Genomic DNA, 27,806 nt, shown 5'->3' with positions numbered 1-27,806 from the left:
GATGAGGAGCTCAGCGCTCAATCGAGCCGGATGAGGACGAGCCACTAAGTGCGCTTTATGGCCAAGACAGCAGTCATGGGTAAGCTGCAAGGCGTCCAGGGGTAGACGTACCCCTCAGCTATGTATGATAATATTAATCGCTTGACCAGCCTCACCAGTCACACCCCCTTGCAAGCACCGCGAAGGCCCTCCATCCGCCTTTGTTGCTGAAGCGATTTTGGCCATCAGCGTCGAGAGCTGGAGAGCGTCAGAGTCAGTATTGAGCCATTGCTCTACATCCAGCCTCAGCCAGGTCGAAGTCAATTCGTCCCATCAGAAACGGCCGAATGAGCCAGACAAGAGCAAGATATGATCTGTGGAGCCCCAAATCCGGATCTTACCCGGATATCGCGCTCGTCCGACCACCACCTCCATACATCCCACCATCTCTGACCCCTCTCTCCCCATCTACCTCCTACCATCTCTCCCACATCATGCCATCCCCTGCCGCCCCAGTCCAGCCGGGCACCGTATACGATATTGAGCGTCCCCCCGCTCCGCCCCTCTCCCCGCTCGCACCGCCCGATATGGACGCCATCCTCGCTCGTCGTCGACCCTTCTACCATCGTCTCCTCCACTTTAAGCTCCCCGGCCGGGCACAGACGGTGGTGACGTGTGCATGTATCGTGCTGAGCGCGGTCCAGGCGAATGGGGTGTATGTTTGGCCGACGTATGGGCCTGTAGTGGCGAAACGGCTGGATTTGGGGGGTCCGGAGGCGCAGACGATTGTGGTTGGGTGAGTCTGCCTGCTCTTGAGGGGCTAAGGAGCACCTGGTAGAGGTTCAGAAGAGTGGAGCTGACAGTGTAGAGGAATATTAGGAGTGTATTTGTTGGCTGCGCCCTTGGGATCGGTCACGGATAGACATGGACCTAGAATGTACGTCCAACACTTAGCTCCCTAGCTCTCAGCTCGGCTCGTCCGGCCTGCCTGCCTGAGTCTTTGGTCGCCGATGGGCAGGTACTGACAACTCAGAGGCTCATTAGTCTCGGCTGCGCTATCCGCAGCAGGATACTTCACCTTCGCGTTTATCCTCGACAAAGCCACGCCGGAGACGCCCTACGTGCACGTCTGGCTCACCTTCGCGTACTTCTTGGTCGGAGGTGCAACAGTGGGGTCGTACTTTGCGTCACTCACTTGCGGTACGTACCCACATATCCTTACCAGTTTATAGCTGAAGCCCTAGCGTCGCTCTCCTTCCCCTCTCACCCCACACTATCCCTATCCGTCCCCCTCTCGCTAATCTCCCTCTCCTCCCTCGTCCTCTCCTCCTTCTCCTCACTTAACGTCTTCCAATCCTCCTCAGGCGACCTCGACCCCATCAAGTTCCTCATCTTCCTCGGCATCCTCTCTTTATCCCTCAACCTCCTCTCAGCGCTCTTCCTCCGGATACTGCCGCAATCGATCGCCTTACCGACCCAGTCTGAACAAGACGAGCTGGACGATGATGACGAGCATCGAAGTCCCACGAGCCATCTCTTGCATCTGGACGAACATACGCCGCTCATTATTGGCGGGCCGGAGGCGGCGCGAGAGGACGCAGAGGCGATTGTTCGAGGGAAGGAGAGGTGGACTGTCGGACGGCTCTTGGTGGATTGGGGAGGATTCTGGGGGTTCGGAATCCTGCTTGCGCTATGTATCGGACCGGTGAGTCTTTCTCCTCCGGTCACTAAGCTCAGCTAATCGGCAGAGCGAGACCATCATCGCCTCGATCGGAACAATCCTCACCTCCCTCCTCCCCCCGACCGAAATCTCAGCAGCCCACGCCTACCCCCTCACGCTCTTCTCTCTCGCCTCCTCCTCATCATCCACTTCAGGCGCCTCCCAAGCTTTACTGCTCCGAAACAAACACGTCCAAATCCTGTCTCTCACAGGGACCGTCTCCCGCCTGCTCACCGGCCTCGTCGCCGACTGGCTCGCGCCCCCCTTGACGCCCGTCGCCATGCCGCACGGTCCAGGGCAGAACGACATGAATGCCAGTGTGCACATCTACGTCCAGCGCCGTCCGGTCCGATTATTGCGCACGAGCTTCAATGCGATGTGCGCGTTATTGTTGGCGGGGGTGTTTGCGTGGAGTGCGGGATGGTTAGAAACTGAGCGGGGGCTTTGGGTGTTGAGTGCGGGGACTGGGATCATGTACGGGGCGTTGTTCACCCTGACCGTGAGTTAAGCGCCCGGTCTTTACCCTGTGAGACGCAGAAGGGACGCCAGCTGACATTCAGCCTGCAATCGTCTCCGCCCACTTTGGTCCGACGAGCTTCGGTCTCGCCTGGGGTCTTATCTCTTACTTTGCCGCATTCGGCGCTGTAGCGTTCTCCGTATGTTCCCCTCACGCCTCTCATCACTTCCATCTCAGGACAACAGCTGACCAAGCAGTATCTCTACGCCTTCGTCTCCACCCTCGTCGCGTCCAGCCCCAATCGCTCGCCAATACCCGGCACCCCTCATCATTTCGGACATAAAGAGGATCAGATCCCGGCGTGCTATGGCACCAAGTGTTTTAGCTTTACACTGTGGATCGCTGCGGGGTGTTGTGTGATTTCGGGATTGGGAATGTTTGTGGTGGGGAGGAGGTGGAAGGTGTGATGTATCTAAAAGTATATGTTGGGCTGGCGAGAGCGCTTGTGCACACTGATTGCCCGCTGATGTACTTCATTGATATGCTCGCATGGCTGATTGTGCGAGATCCAATTTCTACTTGACATGAACTCACTGAGTACTGACAAAAAGGCAAGACATGACCACGCAAAGACCAGGGTCTTCGGCAAGCAACCTCGGATCCGCTCATCCCTCTGCCTCGAGGGTGATCCATGGATCCGAGCGGAACTCGCGGCGTGGATCCGAAGCTGTCCTCATGGAGGATCCACTCAGTCGGATTGAAAGCAGTCCGGTGCGTCTGTGCGCAAAGTTCCCCGTTACGGTACCCTACGTGGTCGGTGTAGCTGAAACGGACAGGGTGTCTATCTGCCCGGATCAGACCGTTCAACAGGACCACAGGTCACAATGCGAGATCACGCATGACTTATCCTCCAGCAGCGGATATGCACAATAGCTGTTCGGTGGGAACGTACTGATGACCCGCTCGGTGAGTATACGGTGAAGCTTGAACCCAGCATCCGTTATGGCGGACACATCGCCGTCCAGTTCTTCGTTCCCACCCGGCGTCGGTTTGGCCGGCCGTCGAGACTCGACGTTGTCAATGTCGTGAGAACCAGTCAAATAAGCCCTGGTTGCAGGTCAAGTTGACCTTAGACCGCCATGAATTCCATCTCGTAAAGCTGCTCATTGATCACCTGAGCCTTGACTGTATTTCATCACGTTAAGATCATCGCTGACACCTCTACGATCAACGTGAAGCAAAAAGATTGACCACGCGAAGACTATGATCAGCCTTCGACGCACCGTTTCCGGAGCGTCGATTCGCATTCCATCCACCTTCTGATGCGGCTTGATCGAGATAAACAGGTTCGCACTCGATTCGGGACGTCCGCCCAGGTAGATCCCTAAACTCGAGGTTAATTAAGAGGGTCCGTGCGGACTATATCCCGTCAGGGTACGCTACGTGGTCGCGTGTCGAGCATGACCGGTGATGATATGCTGCTGCGATCCTTTGTGTTTCCAGCGAGATGTCCTGGTTAGCTGAAGTTTTGTAAGGTACGCGATCTTGTCCGTTGGCGTTGTGCACATGAGATAAGCTGGACGGATGGCTGCCTGTCAGAAGAGCTAGTCATCATCAGGCCTGAGTAGATCCAGGCCGGCTGTCTACATCTTCTTGTTCACGTCTGCCGCCGCGTCTCCGTACATCTGGAACCGACCAGATACGACTCTGCGATGAGAGAGCTCGTTTATGTCGACGTCTCATCAGCATTAAAGCCAGATTTACTTGACGACCTGCTCCATCTTCGGATTCGGATCAGAGTCTGCACGGTCAGACATACAGATCTGCCTGCCGGTTGCTGGAGCGGTGTTGACGATCGGCCTAAAAAGAATGACCACGCGAAGACTGGGTCTTCGGCGCTTAGTAGCGCGATCGCGGAGGAGTCGATCACGTGCCTGGTTCTCGCTCGAGTTGACGACTACCGGATTTTCACTCGAGGGAAACAAGCCCTATCCCGAGTCACATCCGAACAACGATGGAACCGGTTCTGATCGATCTACGCAAATCGCATCGGTCGCCGTTTTACCGTTGAAAGGGGTCCGTGCGGACTAGTCCCCGTTAGGGTACGCTACGTGGTCAAGGGTCAGAAAAGGCAACTCATGTCATGCTGCTTCCATCTCGTCATACTCGTGAGACATGGTCGGTGCGCCAGAGGGGTTAATCGGCCATCAGAGGCAGAGCAGCTCGTCAATGTCCTCGGTATCAGCCCGGAAATGGCATTAGTCCGGTCAGTCACACCCAGGCAATTAGATGCATCCATAGATACCCTGGCCAATCCTATTCCGCTGTAGCAGGCTTCGGCGTCCCCGCCTTCCCCTTGGACGCCAACAACCCCTGAAAGAAGCTATGCAGCGCCTCATTGGGCACACCTCCCGCCGCTTGCCTATCCCCACCGCCTGGCGTACTCGGCGAGAGCAGCGGCTTCGTCACCCCATCTTTCCGGCCCATCTTGGCGAACTTCTCTTTGAGATCCTCGGCACCTTGACCCTCCATCTCCGCCATCGCCTTTTCGACTCCAGGAAGGCTGAGCCCGCCAGACGAAGCGAGCGGTCCCACGACACCGCCGTACCCGCCATACCGGTCGTCTGTGCCTGCTGGCGCGGAGGGGCCTGATGAAGCAGGCATAGCTGAGCGGAACTTGGCTCGGGGGTCCCGATGAGGGTCGGCTTGGAGGAGGTCGTACTGCCGCAGAAGGAAGGATTGTTCAAGTTCGGCGTTAAAGGAGGAAGAGGCAGCGTTACTCGGCTAAGACATGAGCTTATGCGGCTGCGAAGTACGTCAAAGCTCAACAGTAAGTTTGAGAACTGACCTTGGTCCGGGATAGATCCGGTATCATCCCCACCCAGATCCGCTCCAGCTCCACCCCTTCCCTTTCCTCCGCAGCTTTCAGATCCCGCTCTACTACCTCCAGTATTCCCGCAGGATCGTATCCATCCCTCAAGACATTGATCTTGCCCCATGAATCCCACCCCGAGGGGACCATGACCGCGTCCCTGTCCAGCACGTTTGCGCGATGTGGAAAAGGGAAGCGGGACGTCTGTGGTGGAGGAGCGGAAGTGGAGTCTGAAATTGAGGCGGAGGATGTTGAGGTGGAGTGCAGGCGATGGAGGAGATATGAGCGGAGCAGAGTGTATGTTTGCGGCTGGGTCGAGGCGGTATAGAACAGGGCAGCGCCATCTGCTTGATCAGCCATGTTCTCTGCCCGCGGAAGAAAGGGGTGACAATGTCAGACAGCGAAAGACTCACAAGACAAGCATATTGTGCGGATGACCTGTTGTGCCCAGTCACACCGCTCTTCCCACGCCGACCCCTTCATCCCTGCTGCATCCGCCTTGGACTCCATCAGGTCCGCCTTGGTACAGACGACTATAATCGGTATGCCGTGGGAGTTGAGCGTGAGAGTGCCCTGGCCGAGCGGTAAGAGCGGAGCGTTTGCGCTGTAGGAGTTGGTTAGTGGGAGTTGTGAGGATGAAGGGGATGGGAGTTGCAGCTCAGAGTAGTTCTGCAGATGAGATTGTACTAAAAGATCAGCTTGCTCATCACTACAGAGTGAAGATGCCATAGCTCACGTCTATCTCGCATTTCTTCTGAATCGTCGGACCCTCCCGCCCATTCTTCTATCCACCTCAGCCACGTGATCAGCTCCTTTGCCATCCCGCCTGGTCTCGTCCAGTCTAGGACAATCATCACGGCGGTGTCCTGACCGTCAGCCTCTAATCTTCACGCAAGATCTCACTGCAGCCATACATCACAACATATGGTGAAGTGGGACTCACGGGTATTGCGCTAGGCGGTAAAGCAGCTTGAACCAGCTTCACCCCTCCCCTCCCTGACCCAGGCGGAAAGAAGACCGATGTAGGTGGTACAGCCTCCTCATCCCCTTCATCCCTGACCTGCAGCACCTCATAGCCCAATGCTAAGGTGCTGGCTGGTCTCTTCCTTCGCCGAGTGTCGGAGGTTGAAGGAGCGCCGAGTAATTGAGTGAGGAGGTGAGTTCGGCCATGATGCCTTTCGGCTGCTGAGTCAGTTCCGCTGCGTCACAAGCTCGCCAGGACCGCCAGGGAGAGTGAGCTCACACAGTATGACGACGTTCTTCTTCCCATACACCTTCTTCTTATCTGCAGACCGAAGGATGTCGGACCATAGATCTGTTGATCCAGAGGCCTGAGCGGGGAAGGTGGAAGGTCCCGCTCCTGCCGAGCTCGACAATCCACCGTTGGTTCTCGACATCGCTGGTAAGATCCTAGTCGATTGTAGTTCTGATGGCGGGCGCGCTGGGCGCTCTGAGCTGTCCAGATTATGGGCTATAGATCAAGCTTCAACGCTGTATGGGAAGGAATGTGTTGTTGAAGCCTGTGCATGGACGCGTTTGGCTGGTCGAGGTGTCATTACGGCATCAGGTGTCGCGATGAAAGTGGTGCCAGGGAGTAGGCGTTTCAGAGTTGGAGAAGTTGGAAGTTCCCCATAGCAGGGCTCACCAGCCTAGCTTCCCAGTAGGAGCCTCAAAGCGATCTCTGCATGCTAAAATCAGCCGGCCAGGACGATCGTACCTGCTGGTGAGGCGCTGCGATCGTCCAAATGCCGCCCCTAGCGCGCCTACTGATTTGCACCGAGACCCACACACGGAACAAGAGGACGAAACAAGAGGCAGATCTCTCTCGATGTAGCCAGTAACCTTCATAGGTCATGCCTGTAGAGTCTATAGCAGTGCCCACAGACCAGGGCGCCCAGGGGCTATAGATAGCCTCGGTCTCCGAGAGGCGCGCTATCACCCGTGCACCGCCTTGCTTTCCATCATGGCCATCCTTACATCGGAGCGTGCGCGGAGTGCGCTGACGCGTTTCACTGGGCGGACTGATTGCGATGCGAGGCGTTAGAGACCCCCTTGTAGCAGATCTGTGTATAAACCCCGCTCTTCCTCCCTACCTCCTTCACACCTGACCTTTCTCCCCAACTGCGATCAAACCTATAAAAGGCGGCCAAGACTCGCCACTTCGCCTCTTTTCCACATATCACTTTGACTTCACCATTGCACCCTTTCCACTCGCACAAACGCCTTTATACTTTTACCAACGCTATACCACCATATCATGTCCACTGCTTACAGGAAAACCATTTATGTCGTCTCCCTACCAAACACGTTGCCCGAGTCGCCCCAGTCAGGCCCACGGAAAACAGTCATCTTCGATGCGGAAAGTCTGCTGAAGACCGAACTCGAGGACTCTCAAGATGTCACACTTCTCAGGGACTTGCTCTCGAGCCCAATCGTCCCTTTTGTCGCTCACTACGATGCAGTCACGCATGGCGCGCAGCTCAAGTCCGTGACATCTCTTGTCCGGGAGCGACTCCTTCCTGGGCGTACTTTCGAGGTCTACTCATTCGCCGACCCCGCCAAAGGCAACCTGGGCGGCAGCCTGTTGTTGGATGCAATTGAAAAGCGCGCGAAGTCGGACCCGGGCAGTCGCTTGTATGACGAAGCCATTGTCTCGTCAGAGGCTGAAGCCGAAGAGGCCTTCAGGGCGGCAGTCGACCAAGCCATGACCGATGCCATCTACAAGAAGGGCGCTTACGCAACAGAGACAGCCCCAACCCAGACGGCCTCGGAGCAGCAGGCAGACTCCGAGAAGTTTATGCGTGCACTCGGCAAGGCGATGGATGGGCTTCCCAGCACTGGAAGCAAAGAGTCGACCGACGGGAACTGAGGACTGGCCGCGCGGCCCGGCTTGATGCCTGCCAAGTCTGGGTCTGCTTCTCGTCCGTTTCCAGTGTGCGCTGGGTGGTGGTCTGGTGCTTCAACGTCAGCATGTATTGAGTATCCTGAATGTCACTTGAGTTTTGTTCTGAACCTGGTCCGCTGATATTTATATTTGCGTTGCGCAATGTCTCAGACGGCGCCACATTCGGGAGTCAGGACAAGCCATGGATACGGCCCCGACCCAGGACCAGACCTTCTTCGGCGCCGCGGCTTGAAATGGTCTTTGCATATTTCTCCTGCTGTGCGACCTGATGGCCCAGCACTGCTTAGCTGTTACAGGGGTGTGTCCTTTCACGCAAGTCCAATCTAGAGGGTTTTACGCGTATCACTCCGGCTTTAGATCGCGATCGAGGGCGTGAGCGAAAGTCTGTGAGTGGCGTTGATTGCTCAAAGGATCTCGCCTGGCATAGACAGCACCGCCTTCAGTGGCTATCCTTACATGCAAGGGTGTCGTGACTTTGCGCGAACGCGTTTCACTTGGATTGGTGATCGTATGTTGAGGCGGTGCAGAATCCTTTGATCTAAGGGCGATTGTCGATCCTGCCCCTCCCTCATCGACCCCCCTTCAACCCGGTCCTGCCCCCCAACTGGAGCCAGACCTATAAAAGGCGGCCACTATCCGGTGCAACACCTCTTTTCTACCTATCATCTTCCCATCTGCCTAGTCTTTTCAGATATCCTATCACATCCACATCAACACATCATGTCCACACCTACCTACGACACGACACTCTACCTGATCTCCCTTCCCACTCGGCTGGGCGAGGTCTTGAGGTTGAGGGAGACGGTCACCTTCGATGCGGAGAGTGTGTTGAGCCCCGCTCACAGGGACACTGCGAACGTCAAGCTTCTCGCGGGAAAGCTCGCAGACGTCGTGCCGTCGGCTGCCAGCCATGACGCGATGGAAGGTGGCGTGGAGCTCAAGTCGGCCGCAACCGGCATTCAGGCGGCATTCATCCCTGAGACCGCAGTCGAAGTCTATTCTTTCGACGACCGTACCAAAGCCGACACGGGCCTCGCTCGGATGTTCCAGGCAATGGAGCAGCGCACGAAGTCGGACCCAAGCTGTCGCTCTGCTGAAGCCGCGAGGGTCTTCAGGGCGGCGCTCAACGCAGCCATGGCCGATGCCATCTACAAGGACGGCGCATCCGCGACGCGGACGGCCCCAGCGCAGACAGTCCCAGTGCAGACCGATTCAGCACGGACTGCGTCGCTGAAGACGGCCTCGGACGGCCCGGAAGGCCTGGAGGAGGCGATGGCGAAAGAGCTTTTCGGCTCCGGCTTGGATGACCAGCAGCCTGCAGGTCCAAGGAAGTGAGGGGCAAAGGAGGCAGGTTGTCCGGGTGATTGGCGAGTCTGCGGTGTGGATTCCTTCTGTCTTTCTTCACGTGATCCGATGTCCATCATGTGAAAAGTGTCTTTTCATACTCCCATTCATTACTTGCAGACCACGACCACACGAAGCCCGTGCCCTGCGAGCCTGTGTCAAAACTATCGAGACAGGGATGCTTGACATGCGCGTATATATCGAGCTAGACGCGCGTTGGCGCATAGAGTATTGGGACACATGTCTACATTCGTTTACGTGCTGCCCAAGCTACTACCGCCTATATACAAGCTCTCCTCCTTCCTTCCTATCCCTCTCGTTCCCGTGCTGATCTACGCATCGCCTCGAGGCGTATTTTCTTCTTGTCTGCACCGTTTGCACAAGTCGTCGTGACTGGATACACAGCACCTTTCAAGAAGGACCCCTAGAGACAACGCCCAACCCGCCTGCTCAGAACCCATATCCCGCCTGGTACGCATACCCAGCATACTGCTCCTCCTGCCCGTGCCCGTGCCCTTGCTCAGCCTGCCACTGATACCCATACCCATACTGCCCCTGCCCGTGATCCTCCATAACCGGGATCCCATGAAAAGCATACGGGTTACACGCCTGGCCGTGCCCATAGTACGCCTGCTCGTCCTGCGCCTCATTCTGGGCAAAAGACGGTATGAATGGTGTACCGGCCGTACTGAGCCTAGACTTTGTCGGGAGGGGCTTGGCCGACTTTTCCGGAGACGGGTCGCTGGGGTCGACAGAGGGATCGCGGATGGAGATTGGCTTGGCCGGGGCCGGAGGTGCAAAGTATCCGAGCTGAGCAGGAGGCGGGGGATGGAAGTTGCCTGTACCGTATGGCGATTCCGGGCGGAAAGATCCGTTGTGATCGTGGTTTGCAAGTGGTGGAGGGGTAGACATGATATTGGGGTAGTACATGTTTGGGCTGGACATGTCGCCTGCGGGCGAGTACTGCGGGATGCCGTTGAAGCCCGACATGGGCCGCTGGGGAGGTGGTCCGGCCTGGAAAAATGGCTGGCTCGCGCTATTTCCGTTGGACCCGTGTACGGCTGGCGAGGGAGCAGGGTGAAAGTCGACTGGAGCGCCATTGGCTAGATTGAAGTACTCGCCGTTTGGAGCTATTCCGATTCCGGGAGGCAGGAACTGCGGAGGCGGGATGAAGGAGGGAGAGCCGATCGAGCCGTTCTCGGATCCAGGTGTGAAGGGGCTGGCGGTATGGTGGGACCGGTGAGACCCGCCAGTGAGGTGCGGCGGGAGAGGAGAGGGGGCGGGTACAGGCGCAGGTGCCTGGAACTGCTGTGCCGGGGGACGGTATGGGCCGTTCTGGTATCGCCGTCCCGGATGAGGTGCTCGAGGCTGGTAGTGGTGTTGGCGCAGCGGGATGTTGACATATGGGAGAGGAGTAGATGCTGTCGGCGTGGAGCTACCGGAAGCCTTATATGGGACTTCATGGCTCTCCCTCGAGCCGGGGAGGTGAACCGTCACGCTCGACTCGGAAGGGAGGAGCTCGTCCACCGTGGGCTGCGTGAGCTGCTGCTCTGCTGAAGCCTGAGCCGCCGCCGAGGAGGGGTGTGAAGCCGAGAGTTGGGCACTCTCATGCGGAACAGCCGTCGGAGTGGTCTCCTGGTTGAGAAATGTAGGCTCGATGGGGGTCTGGATGTGCGGAGGGAACTGCCTTAATCCTTGCGGGGAGAATCCACCGCGGCCTAAGCAGTCAGCTTTAGTCCTCCTCGCAACGAGCAAGAGATACAAGACTTACCCATAAAGTCCCGCCCCCGTGCTCGACCGCCCCGGAACGCACCCCTGAACGCCATCATCGGATTAGACTCCATCTGCTCAAACCCCTCATGTCCCCATTTGCCACTCCGCTTAGGATACGGAAGCGGCAACTCCTCCTCCGGCTGCTCTCCCTCCGCTTCCCGCTGCTTTCTCTCCGTCTCCATAGCAGCTTCCAGCTCAGCCGTCGCCTCCCTCGCCTTCCTAGCCCGCTCAGACCGCGCCCGCTCCTCATCCTCAAGCTTGTCCATCTCGAGCCTCCCATCCTTCTCATGCGCCTCCATCGCTTCCTCCCCCTCTCGCCCCTGAGGAGGCCCATAGGAAGCCCCTTGGAATCCGCCGAACCCCCTCCCCCGCCCTCTGAACCCCCTTGCGAAGCCTCGGCCCTCGCCGCGGAAGTTCGGCTGTCCCCGCCCATAACCGCCCATCCCCCTCATTTCCGAGCCTGAGTATCCACCCCGTCCCTCGCCTGGGCCGTATTGTCGCTGTTCATGCGGCCAGAAATTGCCGGCTCGAGGTAGGAATCTAGGGTCGCCGGGAAGACGCGGAGGATAGGGGAGATTATTTGATTGTTGGTGGTGATTTGGGCGAGAGGGTATGTAGGTGGGAGGGGTGGAGGTGGATCCGGTGGCGCCTCGGCCGGCGTTTGATGAGGCGGTCGAAGATTGTTGAGCGACGACGTTGGAAGGCGCACCTTGGCCCCAGCCTCCGTCATCTACCGCTTCGGACTGAGGCTCGACCGGAGCAGCTGGAGCCGCAACGACGACAGGTCGGGACGGGGCCCCTTCTCCCCATCCACCATCGTCTTGCGTCTCGGACTCCGCCACCACTGCAGCCGGAGCGACGCCTACCGGCCGTGATAGCGCATCTCCGCCCCATCCTCCATCATCCTCTTCTGTGGCAGGTACGATCGCCGTTGCCGCCGATTTCGCCTCCCGCCCGCCTTTCTTCTTTGACGGCTTGGGCTCCCGCTTGGGCCGTGCGGTCTTGACTTCCTTCGCCGTGGGCTTCGTGGCGGGTCCAGACACTGGCGCTGCAGCAGACGCCTCTGCAGATGTCGCCGCCAGCGCCGCCGGAGAAGCAGCAGCTTCCTTCTTCGCAATCGCCTTGGCCTCCTGTTCCGCCTTCTTCTTCTCCCTCATCTTCTCCTTCTTCCTCTCCTTCTTTTCCAGCACCTTCTTCAGCTGCTCCTCGGTCAATTCCTTCCTCTCCGCTGGTGCGCCTTCCCTTGCGCCTCCTCGTCCCCTGCCTCTGCCCCTGCCCCGGCCCGAGAACTCCTCGAAAGTGACCTCTTCGATCTTCTGGTCCGACGGCTGGTCGGCCCATACGAGGGGTGTCGTATCCGCGAATAGTGATGCCGGAGCCGAGTCCGAGAGACTGAGGGAGGAGATGGGGATGTCGTCTGCGGATTTGGGGGGTTGATCCGGGGCTGGTCCTGAAGTCTTCCGGACGTCGGGCACTTCAGGGAGCTCGTCGTCCGTATCGTCCTCGTCATCTGGAGCGGTTGATGCGTCCGTGAGACTGCCGCTGTCTGTGAGACCGCCAGCGTCGTCTTCAGACTCGTGATCCGACTGGACAGCTCGACGCCGAGGTCGAGCCCGGCGAGACTTGCTCGTCGTCTTGGTGTGCTGTTTAGGGGTGGGAGTGGGAGCCGGATCGGCCGCAGGAGTAGGAGCAGAGGAGGCTGTGGTACTTTGGTTGGTCATCTGAGAGTCAGCGGTGCCGAAAGATGCGATCATCGAAGGGATCGCACTATTTTCGTTTTTGTTCGTTCAATTATTCCTCATGGGATCAGCGATGCCCTCTTCGAAGGATATACGGCAGCGTGGCGGGGGAATATCGCTTACAATATGATGCTCGGTAGGCTGGGTATCGTCGACGTGAAGGAATGTGTGGAATCTGACTGGTTCTGATGGGTCAGCAAAAGTTGGTTGAATGGCGTCGATCAAGTTGCCACCCATCCCATATTCTCTCCTCGCCGATTTCGACAGAAATCGCCAGGATCCTCATGCTGCCTGATTCTGACCAGATGATGTCCCGACTTACCTGACGGAGGTGTGAGTGTATGCTAGTGATGAGAAGGTTGAAGGAAGGATTTCGCTGATGGTGATGGAGGTGTGTCGAATCAGGCACGGTTAGGGAGTGGCGATGACGTAACGAGATACCTCCACTCAAAATATTGTCAGCCCGCAACTGCTTCTAGGGCGTCTCTTGTCATCCATCTTCAGCCTCGTTTCTCTCAGAATCTCCTACCTACGAGCTTCGATTCTCCCGCGGAACGTTCCATCGTGAGGCTAAGCTTCCGTCGCCCGAAAGTAATCCGCACTTCTCTCCCATCCCTCACAAGCTCGTAACTCAGCCCACCATTCCCCCTCCTCCCGACTACCTAGCCGTCCTCGGCCTCGCCCCCAATGCATCAACCAAGGAGATAACCTCGGCATGGCGGCGGGCCGTCCTCGCACATCATCCAGATAAGCGTGACAACCCAACCGGCCAGTCAACCTCGGGGGTATATACAGGCGAAGCGAGAGACGGAGAGGTGGATATCCGGTTGATCAATGAGGCGAGATGGGTGCTTTGCGAGCCGGCGAGGAGGCGGGCGTGGGAGGAACAGAGGGAGAATAGTAAGTCGCCGGGACTCACCAGCTATCTTAGGGATGCTGACGATTCAGACATATCTGCAGGCCCAAGTCGACCAGCGGAGAAGGTCGGACCGCACATCTATCGAGAAGTCTCGCTAGAGCTATTTACGCCGGTCTATCCCGCTGGTCCATCACGACAAGATCCAGGTCCCACGGTAGAGAGTGCAGCCGGGACGAAGGGTGTCTCTGGGACCGCTACGGATGAGGGGCCAGAAGAGGGAGAGGCAGAACCATTATCCTACACCTACCCCTGCCGCTGCTCCCACTTCTTCCGCATCACGCATGAAGAGCTGGAAGCGGGTATAGACGTGGTGGGGTGTGACGGTTGCGGCGAGTTCTTGCGAGTAGGGTACGAGGTACTAGAGGATGGCTAGCATGATATGCATCGTCACCCTTATGTACACCTTCATACCCGAAGACTCTGTCCCGCTAGATCCACGCCGGGTCCATTGCGTCCTCGAGCACTAGCAGCAGATTATAGGCAAGCAATTGGACAGCCTCTTCCAGAAGATGATTCTTGCCGTGCCACCTATTGTCTCAGCTTCTGCAGTTCCGCAAACGGGAGTCGATGAGATAGCTGAACGCAGACATACCAAGCATGCGTCACGATAGTCCCCCGGCACCGCTTCCCATTCTTGAAGAGACTATTGGTCTGCGGGTTTGAGGCATGCTCGGTGCTCCCAGTGGCCTCGTCACATGGCAGGGCCCGGACTAGACCGCGCTCTTCCAGCTCCGGGATCTGACTATCAACTTGGCTCGGACTGGGACACGGCGAACAGCTCACGATGTAGTCATTCATAGCGCCTTGGTCGTGCATCCATACCGTCTTGTACTTTGCGCATCCAGGGATCTGACAGTGAGCGCGACCATAGGCACAAAAAAGCTGGACCTACCTCGTCCGGACATGTGAGCCATTTTTGGATGATCCCCTTCAATTCGGGCTTGTTTTGCATGATGAGGAAGCCCGCATTGTACCCTGGTCTATCAGCTCAACATCTAAAATCAGGCTGGAGAGACATACGTCCTGAACTCTCTGGATAGGCGTCCTCCGATACCGCAAAGAGTATATCGTCGTGGATGCCCCATCGCCTCCGGAGGTCATGGAAGGAGTATTCTTGTTGTCGGATATCTGAGTGTCAGCTCCTTGGTCATCACCGGTCAGATTGCGGACTTGCAGACATCCGTATCCAGGTATATCAGCCACTGATACATCAGCTTTTATCTGTTACCCAGATCTCATAATCTGCTCACCTTGCAGCTATCATCCTCGGCCATCTTGAGCATATTCTCATGCTTCGCCCAACTCCCATGCCATCCCGGCTTCTGCACCGCCGTAAGTCGGATCAGGCGCTGCTGGTGTCGAATCGTCCATAGCATGTTGAGGTAGAAGGCGACGCTGCGCGCTTCCGAGAGGGCAGGAAGACGGGTGCGGAGGAAGGTGACGTCGTCTAAGCCAAGGTCGGATGGGGCTGGGTGTCAGCTGCAGTCCGCTCAAGCTTGGAAGAGCCCTGGAGAGCTCACCGATGAACGAGCGATCATCTGAGACGAAGGCGCAGACTGATTGAGGCGGGAAGTGGGTGTAGGTGCCTTGGTCAGAGGAAGAGATATTGAGCTCGGGCGGTTCGCCGACCCCTGCGAAAGCCTGGTGGATCAGCTGCTACTTCGACAATCACAATGAGACCGAAAGGCGCATAGGGAACTGATCAGGACCTACCATGGTCATGGCGTCCGCTCTAGGCCCAGTATGACTCCCCTTCTCGACCACCACATCCGGCCCAAACGACAGAGTCCACGACATCCGCCCCGGTGCTGGATTGTCGCCATACGTGCTGATCGCAAAGAGACCCGCTAGGAAGATGGTACACTGTCATCATCAGCTGCTTTAGACGTGATTGCGGTAGTGAAGGGGAGAGAACTCACAGAGGCGATGAGGAACGGGCGTCTTCGAGCCTTGGATTTTGGTGGAGGTGCCTGCATCATGCGACTGCATGTAGAAGCCAATGGATCAAAGTGAAGGAGTAGAAAGAGGCACGAGCATCAAATCTTCTCCGACGGTGGGTCATGATCGTTATTCGGCTCCCGGGATAGCGATCGCGAAGGATACACACAGCTCGAACTCTCTTTAGCGCATGGTTCGCGACCGCTGCCTCTCCGCTCAGTACTCAGCGGCTCGACCTGCCGCTATCACTATGATCATCGCCTTCGTGGCCGTACTGAGACGTCCTTCACACGTCGAGGATCTCCGAGTTGGAGGTCATGGTTATGCGGACCGGAAGAGGGGGGCAATCAAGGGACTGATACTGTTAAAGGCACACACACCTCGAGCTCGGACGCGTCTCCTGCGCGTGCCGTAAACTCCGCATTCCTCGAAAAGTGGCGGGCGGGGGGTGACCGAGGGGTGTGGCAGCTCGTAGCTAGCTCGTGGGGACACTCAAGTGCCCTTACTCTGCTCCGCATGCTTGTCAGACGCCTCTCGTGTAAATGCTCGGTCTCGATCCAGCTCGCTCCTGCCAATGCACGTTATGCCTTGCCAAACGAGGCCAACGCAGAGCCGTAGAGTCGCAGTCCTGACTAGTGACTAGACGCGGCAGATGATTCGGTCTGCCTCTGCCTCCACACCCAGGTTGGATTTGAGCGTATGCATTCCGGGTGGTCTGCGAGGCCTTCACACCCATCCAAGTCCAAAGCCGGTCAGCAAGCTCCAGGTGCATGACCCCGACAGTTGGCAAGTTGCGCCTTAAGTGCTGAAACGAAGGTGGTTGAGGCAGGTGGAGGTTCCGGAACTGCCTCACCGGGGAGGAGGTGTGCTCGTCATCGAAAGCTTGTCTAATTGTGTCCGCGGAAGTTGTCCTCTGCTCGTAGATGTCGAGTTGGGGGCCCAGTGAAGCGAGCAAGACGCACGCCTCAAGGGATTCCGACTGACGTCATTCCTTCTTTTTCGCCCGTGATGACGAAATTACGGCACATCCCTTTCGCCCAGCCAACGCAAACCAACCTTCGTGTTCCCCCTGATAATACCATATCGACTTGCCTTCTCACACTCACTTACCCCCACCGCCATCATGTCAGACGGTATCCGCAATCTAGCGGGCATCAACCTCGGCGCCGTCACGTCTTCTTCCCAGAACGACGAGACTCCGGGTCCAGCCAAAGACACCACTGAGTCCCCGCAGTCGACCCAATTCCCGCCTTTACCGGAAGCACCGCCCTCCAAGGTCTTTGGGTCTGGCTATAACGAGTACCACCCGGTCCCCACTGTCCAGTCGTACAAGGCCGACCAAAAGGTCAATGAGCAAGCGGCGGACGAGTATGCGCGTATCGTCGCTCAGCGTCAGCGGGAGCAGGAGGAGCGACTGGCGCGTCATCAGCGTGATGCGGAGGCGGTGAGCGCGAAGCAGGAGGGCAAGGCAGAGGATGGGACGGTCAAGGATCAAGGGAATGAGGCCAAGATCAGGCAGAACAACAAGCAGGACTCGAACGCCAAGAAGCCGGCGACGGAGAAGGAGCGGATGATGGATCAGATGAATTCCAATCAACGTGAGTGTGGTGTTGGGATTGGGCTGACGTGCAGAGAAACCTACGGACCGGTACAACAAGGCTGAGAAGGGGTCTAGGCGGGTCCGGGACCCGACGACCGGCGGAGAAATCATTGTCAAGGATGCGGATCCCAAGGGTGAGTCTACACCCCAGCCGAGCTGATTCAGATTTCAACGCTTCCGAGCCTAGAGTGCACGGCTCCAATATCCTTTACCACCCCTTCCCCCCCGCTCGTCCTCCCTCGGTCGACGCCCTCCTCTCGAAGCTCCGCTTCCTCCAGCTCGGCGTCGCCGGTGGACTCTTTGTCGTCTGGCTCTCGGTCGCCTTCGGCTCGGGCATCTACAAATTTGTCTGGCGCAGTATCATCTGCTCGACGATCGGCTTTGCGCTCATGACCGGTATTTCGCTCGTCGAGCGGGGGATGGAGAAGGAGATTGAGCGGATCAGGCAGGACATGGGCAGGCAGAGGGGAGAGTCATTCTCGCCGCCTTTCCCTGAATCCGTGGAATGGTTGAATGGTCTCGTCAAGCTCGTCTGGGGTCTCGTCGATCCGTAAGTCTGGTGTATGACCAAGCTGATAGCAGTGCCATGTTCATCCCCATCGCCGATATGGTCGAGGACATCCTCCAGCAATCCCTACCTGGCTTCGTCGATGCCGTACGAATCACCGATCTCGGACAAGGCACCAACCCTCTTCGTATCACTTCTATCCGTGCCCTCCCTGACCAACCTGGGGATGAAGGCTATCCCAAGACGAGCTGGATCGACCAGGGCAACCAGGATCTTTCGACGCAGAACGCGGCAAGCAAGGAGGAGAAGGCCGAAGACCAGGCGGGGGACTATTACAACTTCGAATGCGGGTTTGCATATGCTGCCCTTCCCGGCCAAGGTCAGAAGCTTCGTGAGAAGAACATTCACCTATTGCTGGAATTTTTCTTGGGCGCGTTCGATTGGTTCCACATTGTAAGTCCTTTCAAAGCTACCCGCGACTCGTAGACACTTTCCCCCACTTTCCCCACCTTACTCATGTGTCCCTTTTGCATTCCTCAACTTTTTTTTCACTTTTGCAGCCGGACCTGACCCCATAGCCCATCCCTATTTGGATCCAGGTGGAGGAGATCTACGGCCTTGTCCGGCTTCGCGTCCAGTTCATTCCCGAATACCCTTTCGTCCGGAATCTCCAGTTCGCCCTCGCTGGCGTACCATCGGTCGAAGTGTCCGCTATCCCCATGTCCCGCGCTCTTCCCAATCTCCTCGACCTCCCCTTCGTCTCGGGCTTCGTCAAGATGGGAATTGCAGCGGGCACGGCGGAGCTTTGCGTACCAAAGTCGATGACCATCAATTTGCAGGAAATGCTTTCCGGAGCTACGGTCGGCGATACCAGGGCGGTAGGAGTGTTCCTTATCACCATCCATCACTGTGAGAACCTCTCGGCACAAGACAACAACGGCAAGTCGGACCCCTACATCGTTCTCGCATACGCCAAGTTCGGGAAGCCTTTGTACTCGACTCGCATCATCGCGTCAGATTTGAATCCGGTGTTCGAGGAGACGGCTTTCTTGATGCTCACGATGGATGAGATCAAAGCCAAGGAGGATTTGAGCGCTATGCTTTGGGATAATGATCTGCATTCAGCCGAGTCAGTCTCCAGACTCTCCGGACGAATGGGCTCCAGCTGACCCGCAGCGATTTGATCGGACGAGTTCAAATCCCGGTCGCCGAATTGATGTCAAAGCCCAACCAGATGATCCGGCGGACCGACTCCCTGATGGGCTTCGAGGACAGCAACGAGATGGATGGTACGTCCCCTCTATGGTCTAGCTGACGACAGGCAAGCTCCACTGGTCCATCGGATACTTTGAAAAGGCTCCTCTCCTCAAAAAGCTCGAGCGCGCCCCCACCACGGACGAAGCCAAGGCCGAACCCGCGCCGACCAAGACCGCTCCCGAAATGGAGATGCTTCCCAGCGACGCCGCTCCCAACCCCGCCAAGAAGGACCTTCCCCCTCCTCCGCCCAACGTCGAGAAGACCCGTCCCGACCCGCAATGGCCCTCCGGTGTCCTTTCGGTCATCGTGCACCAGATCAACAACCTCGAGCGTCAGAACCTGGCCGGCGCTTCGGGCGAGCGCGAGGGCGAGGCGGGACAGGATACCGACGAGCCCTCGGAGCAGTCGGACAATTTGCCATCGGGTTACGGGGAGATCATCGTTAATGACGAGATGGTGTACAAGACGCGCGTGAAGCAGTACACGACCAACCCATACTACGAGGTGAGCACGAGCGTAAGAGAGATTGGACTTGGCTGACAATCAGGCCGGAACTGAGGTGTTTATCCGAGACTTTACCAATACGGTCGTGAGGGTCGTCATCCGCGACTCACGCCTGCGCGAGGCGGACCCGGTACTCGGTATCGTCTCTGTCAGGCTGTCCGAGGTGTTTGCAGAGTCGAGCAGCGTCACGCAGGTGTATGCGATCACCGAAGGAGTCGGTTTCGGCAAGTGAGTTTGGGATCTTTTCGGGGGTCTCGTTCGGAGTTTCTCTCTCTTGTCGCTTCCTCTATCTTCCTCCTGACATGTCACTCCTCCTTGCCTCTCTCTCCCTCGTCTCCCGGCCTCTCCAATCGCTCCCCAGCACAGATGCAGCAGCTGCCGTCCCCCCTCCTCTAAACTTCCTTTGAACACACGCGGTAACGGCATACGTCGGACTCCGCATTCCTCGCCCTCCCCTTTTCCCCACCCTGCTGTTTCAGAACTCTATCCCTGCGTCAGTAGCTGATCAATTCAGGGCCAACATCTCCTTCGCCTTCCGCGGCATCCAGACCACCCTCCCCAAGAACCTCCTCGGCTGGGATACCGGTACCCTCGAAATCTCCAACGTCTCTCTCCAGGTCGACAACACCTCCAAGCTCGACGCCAAGGCCGCTCGTATCCGCGTCGTCACCGCCGAATCGACCGAGCAGATCCCCAAAAAGGAGGCTTCCGTCAATGGCAACACGGTCGACTGGGAGATGGACCAATTCCGTATGCCCGTCTACTCGCGATACCGCTCTTCGGTCGTATTCGAGATTGGCAAGGGCGATGGCGTACTGTCAACTTTGGGCGTCAAGAAGGTGCCCGAGGCGATTGCGGTGCTTTGGCTCCAGGATTTGACGGATGATATTGAGCAAGAGGTGAAGTTGCCGGTATTGGTCGGCGAAAACCTGGGGACGTTGAGGCAGAATGCCATCAATGACTTTACGGCGGAGCATCACGAGTTTGAGGTGGTCGGGTGGTTGACGGTGCGGATGAAGTTGGACTCGGGACTTGATGAGGACCACGAGGTGAGTGACCCATCGTCGGGGCTCTGCAGGGTGTTAGGGTGAGAGCTGATCCCGTAGGAACTCAACCTGGAGGGATCACGCCGACACGCGCTCGAAGCGTACGATCACATTGAAGGAGAGGCCGAGACGGCGCGTAAGCAGGCGCATTTCAAGGATGATGGTGTGATTGACAAGGATGAGCAAAAGGCGATGGATAAGGCCAAGAAGAGGCAGTTGGAGAGTCGGGGTAGAGGGAAGAGTCAGATCAAGGCGTATAGGCAGGCCAAGTGGATGGTTAAGGGGGTGACGGATAGGTTGCCGGGGCAGAAGAAGACGAGGGAGCGTGAGTATTTCACCTGGTTTCTGGGGGAAGAGGGCCGGGAAGAGACGGAGAGGCGAACTCGGGAGAATGGGAGGGGAAGAGAAGGGGAGGAGAGGGAAAGGAGGAAGGGGAGGTCTGGGAATCATGATATGGGAATATAGCTGACCGTACAGCTTCCGTCCAGACTGAAGCTTGAGCGTTGGGTATGACTGAGAAGAAGGGGAGGAGGGAGCGGGAAGGATGAGGGAGAATGGAATCCAGGTGAAGGGGACCAGTCATGAAGAGGGGAGTGGTATACCTGATTGCTTTATACACGTTCACGGATATACGACAAGATCTATGCATCTTCTTCTGTCTAGCCTCTGTTCACTTCTCCTGGTTCTGTGAGTCTGTATCTCCGTAGAACCCCGTGTTCAAAATGTGGACCGACAGCCAAAAAGCGAGGGCGGAAAGGCGACAGCCAAAAAGCGAGGGCCAAAATCGAGGGCCAAAAATAGTCGGGCTTCTACGGCGATATACCCACTTAGCTCTTCATGATGCATGATGGTCCAACCAGCTGAGGCGGCAGTAGTGAGCGACCTTGTCATGGGTGAAGGAGAAAGGTCAGAACGGGTGCTGTTGTTCCACATTCCTCTTGCCTGGTCTCATTCCTCTCCACTTGACAAGACACAGCTGCAGAACGCCATCTAGGAAGTATAACATACGAGCACAGATATAGCAGCTACGGGAGACATCTACGAAGATACGGATAGACCGAAAGCTACAAAGCAAGAAGAAAGAATGAGAGGAGATTTAGTCTAAGGGATTGTCCAGTCCTCTCCCCTGCTATCTCCTCCTTTCCTCCCTTCTCGCTCCGCACCTCCCGGTCGTCCCGTCCCCTCTCATTCCATCCCACTAACACATCCTACAGATCCTTCTTATGCTGCACAATCTCATTCCCATCCGCATCCGCCAATCCCTTCGCCTTCATCGCCTTGACCGCCGCGTGGATAGGGTCGAGGTGGGGTTCCGGTTCGCGATGCGTTCCCCAGAACTTGTCCGCAAAGGTGAGGTATTGACCGAGATTGGGGGAAAAGTAGATGTGATGGAGGGTGTGGTGGCCGGGCGAGTTGATAAAGTACCGCTCGAGGACGCTATCTTGGACGAGGGACGAGTCGTGGATGAATACCGTCCATATTTGCACAAGGACGAATAGGGAGATGTAGAGCGTCTTTTGCATCGGGCAGATAAAGACGAAGATGTGGTAGGGGAGGGATTGGAGGAAGCCGTCTAGGGGGTGGAAGGCGAGTGCGGCCCAAGGGGTGGGGATGACCCATTTGTGGTGGGGCTGAATGTCAGCAATGGTCCAAACGGGAAGAGAGAGGGCTCACCTTGTGGATGTACTTGTAGAGCCGAGGGTGGTGTTCTATCCTGTGGATCCAGTAGATCGCGACGTCGTTGAAGACGAGGTAGGCCAGAGTGGACGCGGCCAACCAGGCGTACCCGTAATCCGCCACATTGTCATATAGCAATGACTTGCCCCTGACCTCGCTGACAAAGATGGGTAATGTCAGGACGTCGATCGACGGCATGGCAATCATAGACGATATGATCTCCATCCGTATCTGATTCTTGAGATAGCGAGGATGGTGCTTCAACCGCTGGTCGAAGAAGTAGTGGTAGGATATCCCCGAGAAGAAGAAATAGAGCGCCGCCGATCCGATCCATGCTATCCAGAATAGCGAGATGGTTTGACGGACGATCGAGTCGCGAGGGAGGGAAGAGACCGCCTTGCCGGGGAGGGAGGAGAGGGGGAGGCCGTATGTTGGGGATGTGATGTAGGGGGAAGGGAGGGCTGTGTTGTTGAGGAATTCTAAGGCCGGTGCGACGCCTGAGAAGGTAGGGGAAGGGAGTAAACGAGCGTAGAGGTCGTCGAGGAGGTACGTGTCCGCCAATTGGAGGATGATGTCCATGGTGGGCGACGAGGGGGTCGCGTGGGGGCGGAACGCGTGCGGGAGTGGGGTGGGGGTTGATAGGTGGGTCGTAGGGTTCTTGCTGAGCTCGTGTTTAGCTCTTAGATCGTCGTAATGATCGTGTGTCGAATAGACAGGTGATGGAAGTAAACGTATAGGTATAACAAAGAGAGCGGCAAGGGCGGAATGAAGGATGTTTGAAGGTGAAGGCAAGTGAGTGGTGCGAGCGTGGATTGGATTGGATTTTCAGTCGTACCACCACCGAAAAGGTCCGGCTCGGCTCCTCGGCCGATGCAGGGACCTTTATTGACAAAATGACGGCATCGCGCTAGTTGCTTACCCTGAATATCCCCGCGCCCGTGCGTGTTATGCGACGCATCAGCGCGCAATCAGCCAGCATCGTTGGCTTTGCCTGTCTCATCTCATCGCAAACACTGAGGTTTGTCCCACCCGCACGATGGCACAATGGCGGCACGTCTCAAGGATGCACGCGAAAGCTTTGGAATACCGAGTGCGGTATGAGGGGAAGAGGAGTGGCTTCCCATGCTCTGGGCAGTGACCACTTACCCCGACCTCTGACTGAGTGTGACTGTCCTAATCCCATGGCGTATATCGTGTACCACAAATACTCAAGCTGATGCATTCCTCACTCTGCTGGACCAGAACGACTCGCCATCACAACCATGCAAGTACGCTCGCCAATCCACGTCCAGGGACCGGTACTGGCTCACGATTCACTCGTTGCAAGTCACCTCCGCCTCGGTCGGTCGATCATTGTCCGTCTCAGTAATGATCTTGTCCTTCAAGACCTTGACCTCGTCCTGGTGAGCTTTGTTGACTGCGTCCAGGCTCTCCTTCGGTTCCTCCAGGAAGAGCGTGACGATCTCCGGCATCGAGAGACACTCGGTGATGGACACAGTGGGCGTCAGCCAATTGGCCAAGCACCTCTCGGCATGAGTCGAAATCACGAGCTGTTCATCCTTACTCCAGTGCGGATGCGTGGCGAGATCGTACCACCTCTCTCGAAGGTCGTCGCTCGCTTTCTCAATGCGCCACGAGCAGTAGTGTTAAAGTTAGCGCATGATAAGGCTCATCAGCTTGGCATACCGGAAGTGGTAGCTATCAGTGGACTATCGAAGCGATAGGCAATAGCTAGCGATAGGTTAGCTATCGCTAGGTTGATAGCTTAGGGCTATCGATAGGTTAGCTATCGATAGGCTATCAGTAGGTCGCTAGGTATCGATAGCTTGATAGGTTAGCTATCGATAGGTCTGGAATATATAAGAAGAGCCAAACGAGTCGTATGCATCCCCAGTCTGCTCTTGAAAACTTAACAAGTAGAAGCCGTCGCTGCGGGCGAGACCGGTCGAGATCTTCTTGCTCGGTTGGGTCACATCGCGGTAATGGCAGAGGTTGGGTGACATGCTGATGAGGCTGATGAGGTTCAATGCTTCATTGCCTGGCAGACTTGGGAGAGGGATATGTTGGATGTGAAGTAGAAAGATCTGTCTCCATCCCACACCTCTCTTATATCGTTCACGACGCTGATAGGGCGGCCTGCCCCTTTAGCGGAGCTCAATAATAAGCCCCTTGTTGGAAGCATCAAGACAGCGTCATAGACTCTCACATGGCTTACGCAACACTACTCCCTTTGTGACACAAAGGCTGTGCCGAGCTTCGGCCAGATCAACGCCCCGCTTTTAAATGAGTAGAGTATCGATAGAAGTCAGCCTAGAAATCCCTTCTCCAACCTCACTTGGCTGCTTGCTCAGCGAGGAGTTTACGTCCACTCGCGCTCCCGTTGCCCCTTCCCCGGGTCACGCTCACGAATGCTTAGCTCTTCAGCGAGTTGGATGAGTATTCATTGTGCCTCCAGCGAGAAATCAGTGGGGAAAGGCGAAGGGATTGTGTACGCGACTGACTTGAGAGCGAGACACCAGTCATGGCGCTAGGAGCAGTACGATACATAAGACTCATAAGTACTGGCAGCGCGCCAAGGCATAGGGTCAGTAGCACATCCCGGATATCTGGTCCAGCGTCAAGGAAAGTTCGAGTACAGCATAAGACCCACACCGCACCGGCACGAGCTCACCCTCTATTCAATGGTCTACCCCTCTTACCCGTCACCCCTCTATTCTTCTTTCTCCTTCTCCGCCGACGCCGCCGCAGGCGCAGGATACCTCACCCTCCGCATATCCACCCAACCCCCCTCCATGCCCTCAAACCCCCACCCCACCGGCCCCAAATCACACTCTGCACAGATCAACCACTTGACTTTTCCCTTCCCATTCCCTTCTACCCCTTTACTTTGTCCGCTGCCGCTCGGCACACCCTGCAGCCCCGGCGATCCAGGCGGGAGCGCCATCGACTTGTCTGGCCGGGAATAGCCGATATTCTCGAAATGGAATGGGGAGGGGATGTAGAGGTAGTGGAGCTTTGTAGCTGAAGCTTTCTCGGGAGACGAGGGAGGGAAGTTGGGAGGGGGAAAGGGAGATCCGGTGTGGTATGGGAGCTAGGGGATCAGCTTACTGGCCCATCCTAGGGATAGTGGTAGTTGAAAGGGTGTAGGATGATGAGGACAATGACATACCACTTCCACATCACTCTCCAAGACCTCTCCAGCCCTATCCATCAATATCAGACTCCCACATCCTTCTCTGGGACAGTACACGCGCGTGCAATTCACTCTGGATGGTCCGGATCCGCTTGGAGTGATGAGCTCGGACGAAGGGTCGGGGAAGGCCGAGTAGGGTGCGGTGGGCGCTGCGGGCTTGCGGAACGATGATGAGGATTGCGCGGCGAGGGCGGCGTAGATGTCGGCTTGAGATGGTCGGGTCATTATGCCTGCGCTGTGCTGTGGACGGGAGATGGCAGATGGAGGGTGTAAGCAAGAGAGAAGAAGGCGCTTTGCTGCAGCTGCAGCCGGCAGGAGTCTAGACGCACGGTCTTGCCTGAAACGCGGAGATCGAGGGATGACCGAGTACTGCTTCCAGGTGGGTGGCGACGACCTGTGCCTCCACTATATCCACCCCTCTTCCCTTCACTCCCTACTAACCCCACTGACCTCATGTCCGACCCCTCCGTTGGACCCCTCGGCGATCTCTCCGGCCTGACCTGGGATCCCATCCGAAAGAAATACTTTCCCACGCCCCGCGAGACGCCCTCGGGTCCATCCCGGGATAGGGATGATCCCATCCCCTTGTCTACGCCCGCTTCGAAGCGGCCAAAGGCGGAGCTCCCGCTCCGAGCGCACAGGGATGTCGAGGCTGGGGGTCTGAGTATGGACTATACGGCGATGAAGGGGAAGAGGCGGCGGTTGGGTGGGTTCCGAGGATATGGACAGCAGGATAGGGGAGCTATGTGAGTTGATCGTCAGGGAAGGAAGGAGGGCGATGGCGATGAAGGGGAGGGGATGGAGGTATGGGCTGATAACCAGGTCGACAGGGGATCATCTCGCTAGTCTGGCTTATGAAGGGTTGGATACGGGCTGTTCATGCCGTAGCGAGCGGATCACTACTCTACAGGCGGGTCTAGCCGTTTCGTTCAGAGAAGGCAGGGCTGATGGGCAGACCTTCACTGGAGGGGCATACCTTGCAGCTACGGACGGAGGAAAGGTGATGATGCAGGATCTGGACGGGACGACGCATCGGATAGGCGTCTGCTCTGATCCTGTAAGTCCTGAAGTCCGGCGAGAGGATGGAGCTGATGAGCAGCTCGTCGGCCTGCACTATGACATCGCTCGGATGACCATCATGTGAATTCGTCTAACTCCGAGCTTAGGACGTGAAGCACAGCTAAGATATAGGACCGTCTCCGCTGGCGACGATCCCCACCTGCACCTCTTCAAACGGGACGACGACTCGGTAGACCAGCTCGCCGCTACGACCTTTGACCTCAAAGGTCTCGCCGACAAGGAGATCAAATGCGTCGCGTCCTACGATGACGTCTGCGTCATAGGCAAGTCCTCTGATGATCTAGCTGACAGTAGGCTCCAACAAATCCCTCACTTCCGTCACCGACTATGAAAATCCCCTGACCGTTTCCCGCGCCCTCATCTCCGACCCCCTCTGTATGGACTTTGGCGATAATCCCAACATTGTTTATACCGGCCTCCGAAACGCAAAGGTCCTGATGACGGATCTGCGGACGCCGACTAGTCAAGCGGCGGCTTTGTGCCGTGTGCCAGGAGGCAAGGCGGTGATTGGCGTGAAGAGACTGGATGATGGGGCGGTACCGTTCGGCCTTGTCGCGAGCGCTATGGGCAATGAAGTGAGTCGTACCAAAGCAAAGCTGATCTCAGCTATTGATTTACGATACGCGATTCGGTAGCTCCCCACTCCATACCCTCCCCGACCACATCAACAAGTTCAACTTTCCCCTCGATCTGGCCGTCACCCCAGACTCGAAGTTCCTCTTTGCGTCGGGCAGCGATCGCAGAATAGGGCTATGGTCGACCATCACTGGCGAGCGGATACATCCTACGTCGGAAGATGAACCGCCGGGACCGAGCAGTAATCCCCTCAAGCGGATATTCCCGGGAATGGTGCAGAAGCTGGCGGTGAGGGAGGATTATGGGCTGCTGGTGGGGTGCGGGGCGGAGGTGATGCACTTTGGAAAGGCGAGGCCGGGAAGAGGGAGGCGTGACTTTGGGCACGGGAGTGGAGGGGACGACAGTGAGGAGAGTATGGATGAGGACGGGGAGGATGAGATGGCGCAGCGGGTGCGTTTAGAGGAGCTGGACTAGAGGTTGATGTAGCTGTCAATAGTGTGGAGATCTAGAGGCCGGACCAGAGATCCGATGCAGCTGTCTATCATGTCTATAGTGTTGGGCAGCAAGGAATGCGGAGCGTGACGTGACGTCAGGGCCGTGCCTGAAAGTGAGCTCTGAGCTTGGCTTCGCATTGACCTTTTTTGTGTCTGTGTGTGTCTTATGATTGTGAAACTTTACTTTACCGCTCGGTCCCTTCCCTCTTCTCTTTCACCAGGCTA

General features: G+C 57.0%; 11 protein-coding genes across 11 annotated transcripts; 6 read left to right on the top strand and 5 right to left on the bottom strand.

The window, feature by feature from the left end:
- Nucleotides 1–473: 473 nt before the first annotated feature.
- Nucleotides 474–2,623, top strand: MKK02DRAFT_18602 (major facilitator superfamily domain-containing protein; the record flags this gene model as incomplete). The annotated part of the gene is made up of 8 exons (XM_053085978.1): nt 474–775; nt 848–916; nt 1,013–1,179; nt 1,224–1,684; nt 1,728–2,198; nt 2,260–2,355; nt 2,414–2,440; nt 2,504–2,623. The coding sequence occupies 8 exons, from the start codon at nt 474–476 to the stop codon at nt 2,621–2,623; spliced, it is 1,713 nt and encodes a 570-aa protein (XP_052943025.1).
- Nucleotides 2,624–4,472: 1,849 nt separating this feature from the next.
- On the bottom strand, nt 4,473–6,425 carry MKK02DRAFT_39226 (dynein light intermediate chain-domain-containing protein; the record flags this gene model as incomplete). The annotated part of the gene is made up of 6 exons (XM_053090497.1): nt 4,473–4,940; nt 5,005–5,372; nt 5,442–5,714; nt 5,765–5,894; nt 5,972–6,210; nt 6,272–6,425. The coding sequence occupies 6 exons, from the start codon at nt 6,423–6,425 to the stop codon at nt 4,473–4,475; spliced, it is 1,632 nt and encodes a 543-aa protein (XP_052943024.1).
- An 860-nt stretch (nt 6,426–7,285) lies between these two features.
- MKK02DRAFT_39225 (uncharacterized protein) lies at nt 7,286–7,897 on the top strand (the record flags this gene model as incomplete). The annotated part of the gene is made up of 1 exon (XM_053090496.1): nt 7,286–7,897. One exon carries the CDS (start codon nt 7,286–7,288, stop codon nt 7,895–7,897), a length of 612 nt encoding a protein of 203 aa, XP_052943023.1.
- Nucleotides 7,898–8,653: 756 nt separating this feature from the next.
- MKK02DRAFT_39224 (uncharacterized protein) lies at nt 8,654–9,268 on the top strand (the record flags this gene model as incomplete). Its single annotated transcript, XM_053090495.1, has 1 exon — nt 8,654–9,268. The coding sequence occupies one exon, from the start codon at nt 8,654–8,656 to the stop codon at nt 9,266–9,268; it is 615 nt and encodes a 204-aa protein (XP_052943022.1).
- Nucleotides 9,269–9,727: 459 nt separating this feature from the next.
- Nucleotides 9,728–12,771, bottom strand: MKK02DRAFT_29116 (uncharacterized protein; the record flags this gene model as incomplete). The annotated part of the gene is made up of 2 exons (XM_053087716.1): nt 9,728–10,995; nt 11,049–12,771. The coding sequence occupies 2 exons, from the start codon at nt 12,769–12,771 to the stop codon at nt 9,728–9,730; spliced, it is 2,991 nt and encodes a 996-aa protein (XP_052943021.1).
- Nucleotides 12,772–12,915: 144 nt separating this feature from the next.
- MKK02DRAFT_39222 (uncharacterized protein) lies at nt 12,916–14,081 on the top strand (the record flags this gene model as incomplete). The annotated part of the gene is made up of 3 exons (XM_053090494.1): nt 12,916–12,945; nt 13,425–13,689; nt 13,738–14,081. 3 exons carry the CDS (start codon nt 12,916–12,918, stop codon nt 14,079–14,081), a joined length of 639 nt encoding a protein of 212 aa, XP_052943020.1.
- Nucleotides 14,082–14,136: 55 nt separating this feature from the next.
- MKK02DRAFT_29115 (uncharacterized protein) lies at nt 14,137–15,684 on the bottom strand (the record flags this gene model as incomplete). The annotated part of the gene is made up of 10 exons (XM_053087715.1): nt 14,137–14,236; nt 14,301–14,446; nt 14,492–14,557; nt 14,601–14,683; nt 14,729–14,836; nt 14,863–14,929; nt 14,959–15,176; nt 15,229–15,349; nt 15,422–15,571; nt 15,628–15,684. The coding sequence occupies 10 exons, from the start codon at nt 15,682–15,684 to the stop codon at nt 14,137–14,139; spliced, it is 1,116 nt and encodes a 371-aa protein (XP_052943019.1).
- A 1,085-nt stretch (nt 15,685–16,769) lies between these two features.
- On the top strand, nt 16,770–21,061 carry MKK02DRAFT_39220 (uncharacterized protein; the record flags this gene model as incomplete). The annotated part of the gene is made up of 11 exons (XM_053090493.1): nt 16,770–17,244; nt 17,279–17,380; nt 17,412–17,796; nt 17,829–18,207; nt 18,333–18,883; nt 18,931–19,043; nt 19,076–19,515; nt 19,559–19,743; nt 20,030–20,564; nt 20,622–20,886; nt 21,039–21,061. 11 exons carry the CDS (start codon nt 16,770–16,772, stop codon nt 21,059–21,061), a joined length of 3,453 nt encoding a protein of 1,150 aa, XP_052943018.1.
- Nucleotides 21,062–21,769: 708 nt separating this feature from the next.
- MKK02DRAFT_29113 (fatty acid hydroxylase) lies at nt 21,770–22,817 on the bottom strand (the record flags this gene model as incomplete). Its single annotated transcript, XM_053087714.1, has 2 exons — nt 21,770–22,192; nt 22,236–22,817. The coding sequence occupies 2 exons, from the start codon at nt 22,815–22,817 to the stop codon at nt 21,770–21,772; spliced, it is 1,005 nt and encodes a 334-aa protein (XP_052943017.1).
- A 2,131-nt stretch (nt 22,818–24,948) lies between these two features.
- On the bottom strand, nt 24,949–25,656 carry MKK02DRAFT_39218 (Mss4-like protein; the record flags this gene model as incomplete). The annotated part of the gene is made up of 2 exons (XM_053090492.1): nt 24,949–25,329; nt 25,408–25,656. The coding sequence occupies 2 exons, from the start codon at nt 25,654–25,656 to the stop codon at nt 24,949–24,951; spliced, it is 630 nt and encodes a 209-aa protein (XP_052943016.1).
- A 228-nt stretch (nt 25,657–25,884) lies between these two features.
- MKK02DRAFT_18607 (uncharacterized protein) lies at nt 25,885–27,561 on the top strand (the record flags this gene model as incomplete). The annotated part of the gene is made up of 6 exons (XM_053085979.1): nt 25,885–26,076; nt 26,174–26,488; nt 26,531–26,571; nt 26,623–26,767; nt 26,796–27,086; nt 27,118–27,561. 6 exons carry the CDS (start codon nt 25,885–25,887, stop codon nt 27,559–27,561), a joined length of 1,428 nt encoding a protein of 475 aa, XP_052943015.1.
- Nucleotides 27,562–27,806: the final 245 nt, after the last annotated feature.

This window comes from Dioszegia hungarica (genome assembly GCF_025882075.1).
Source record: "Dioszegia hungarica strain PDD-24b-2 chromosome Unknown MKK02contig_19, whole genome shotgun sequence".
Lineage (NCBI taxonomy): Eukaryota > Fungi > Basidiomycota > Tremellomycetes > Tremellales > Bulleribasidiaceae > Dioszegia > Dioszegia hungarica.
The sequence above is the reverse complement of the archived record's forward strand: the minus strand, read 5'-3'. Positions and strand labels throughout refer to the sequence as shown.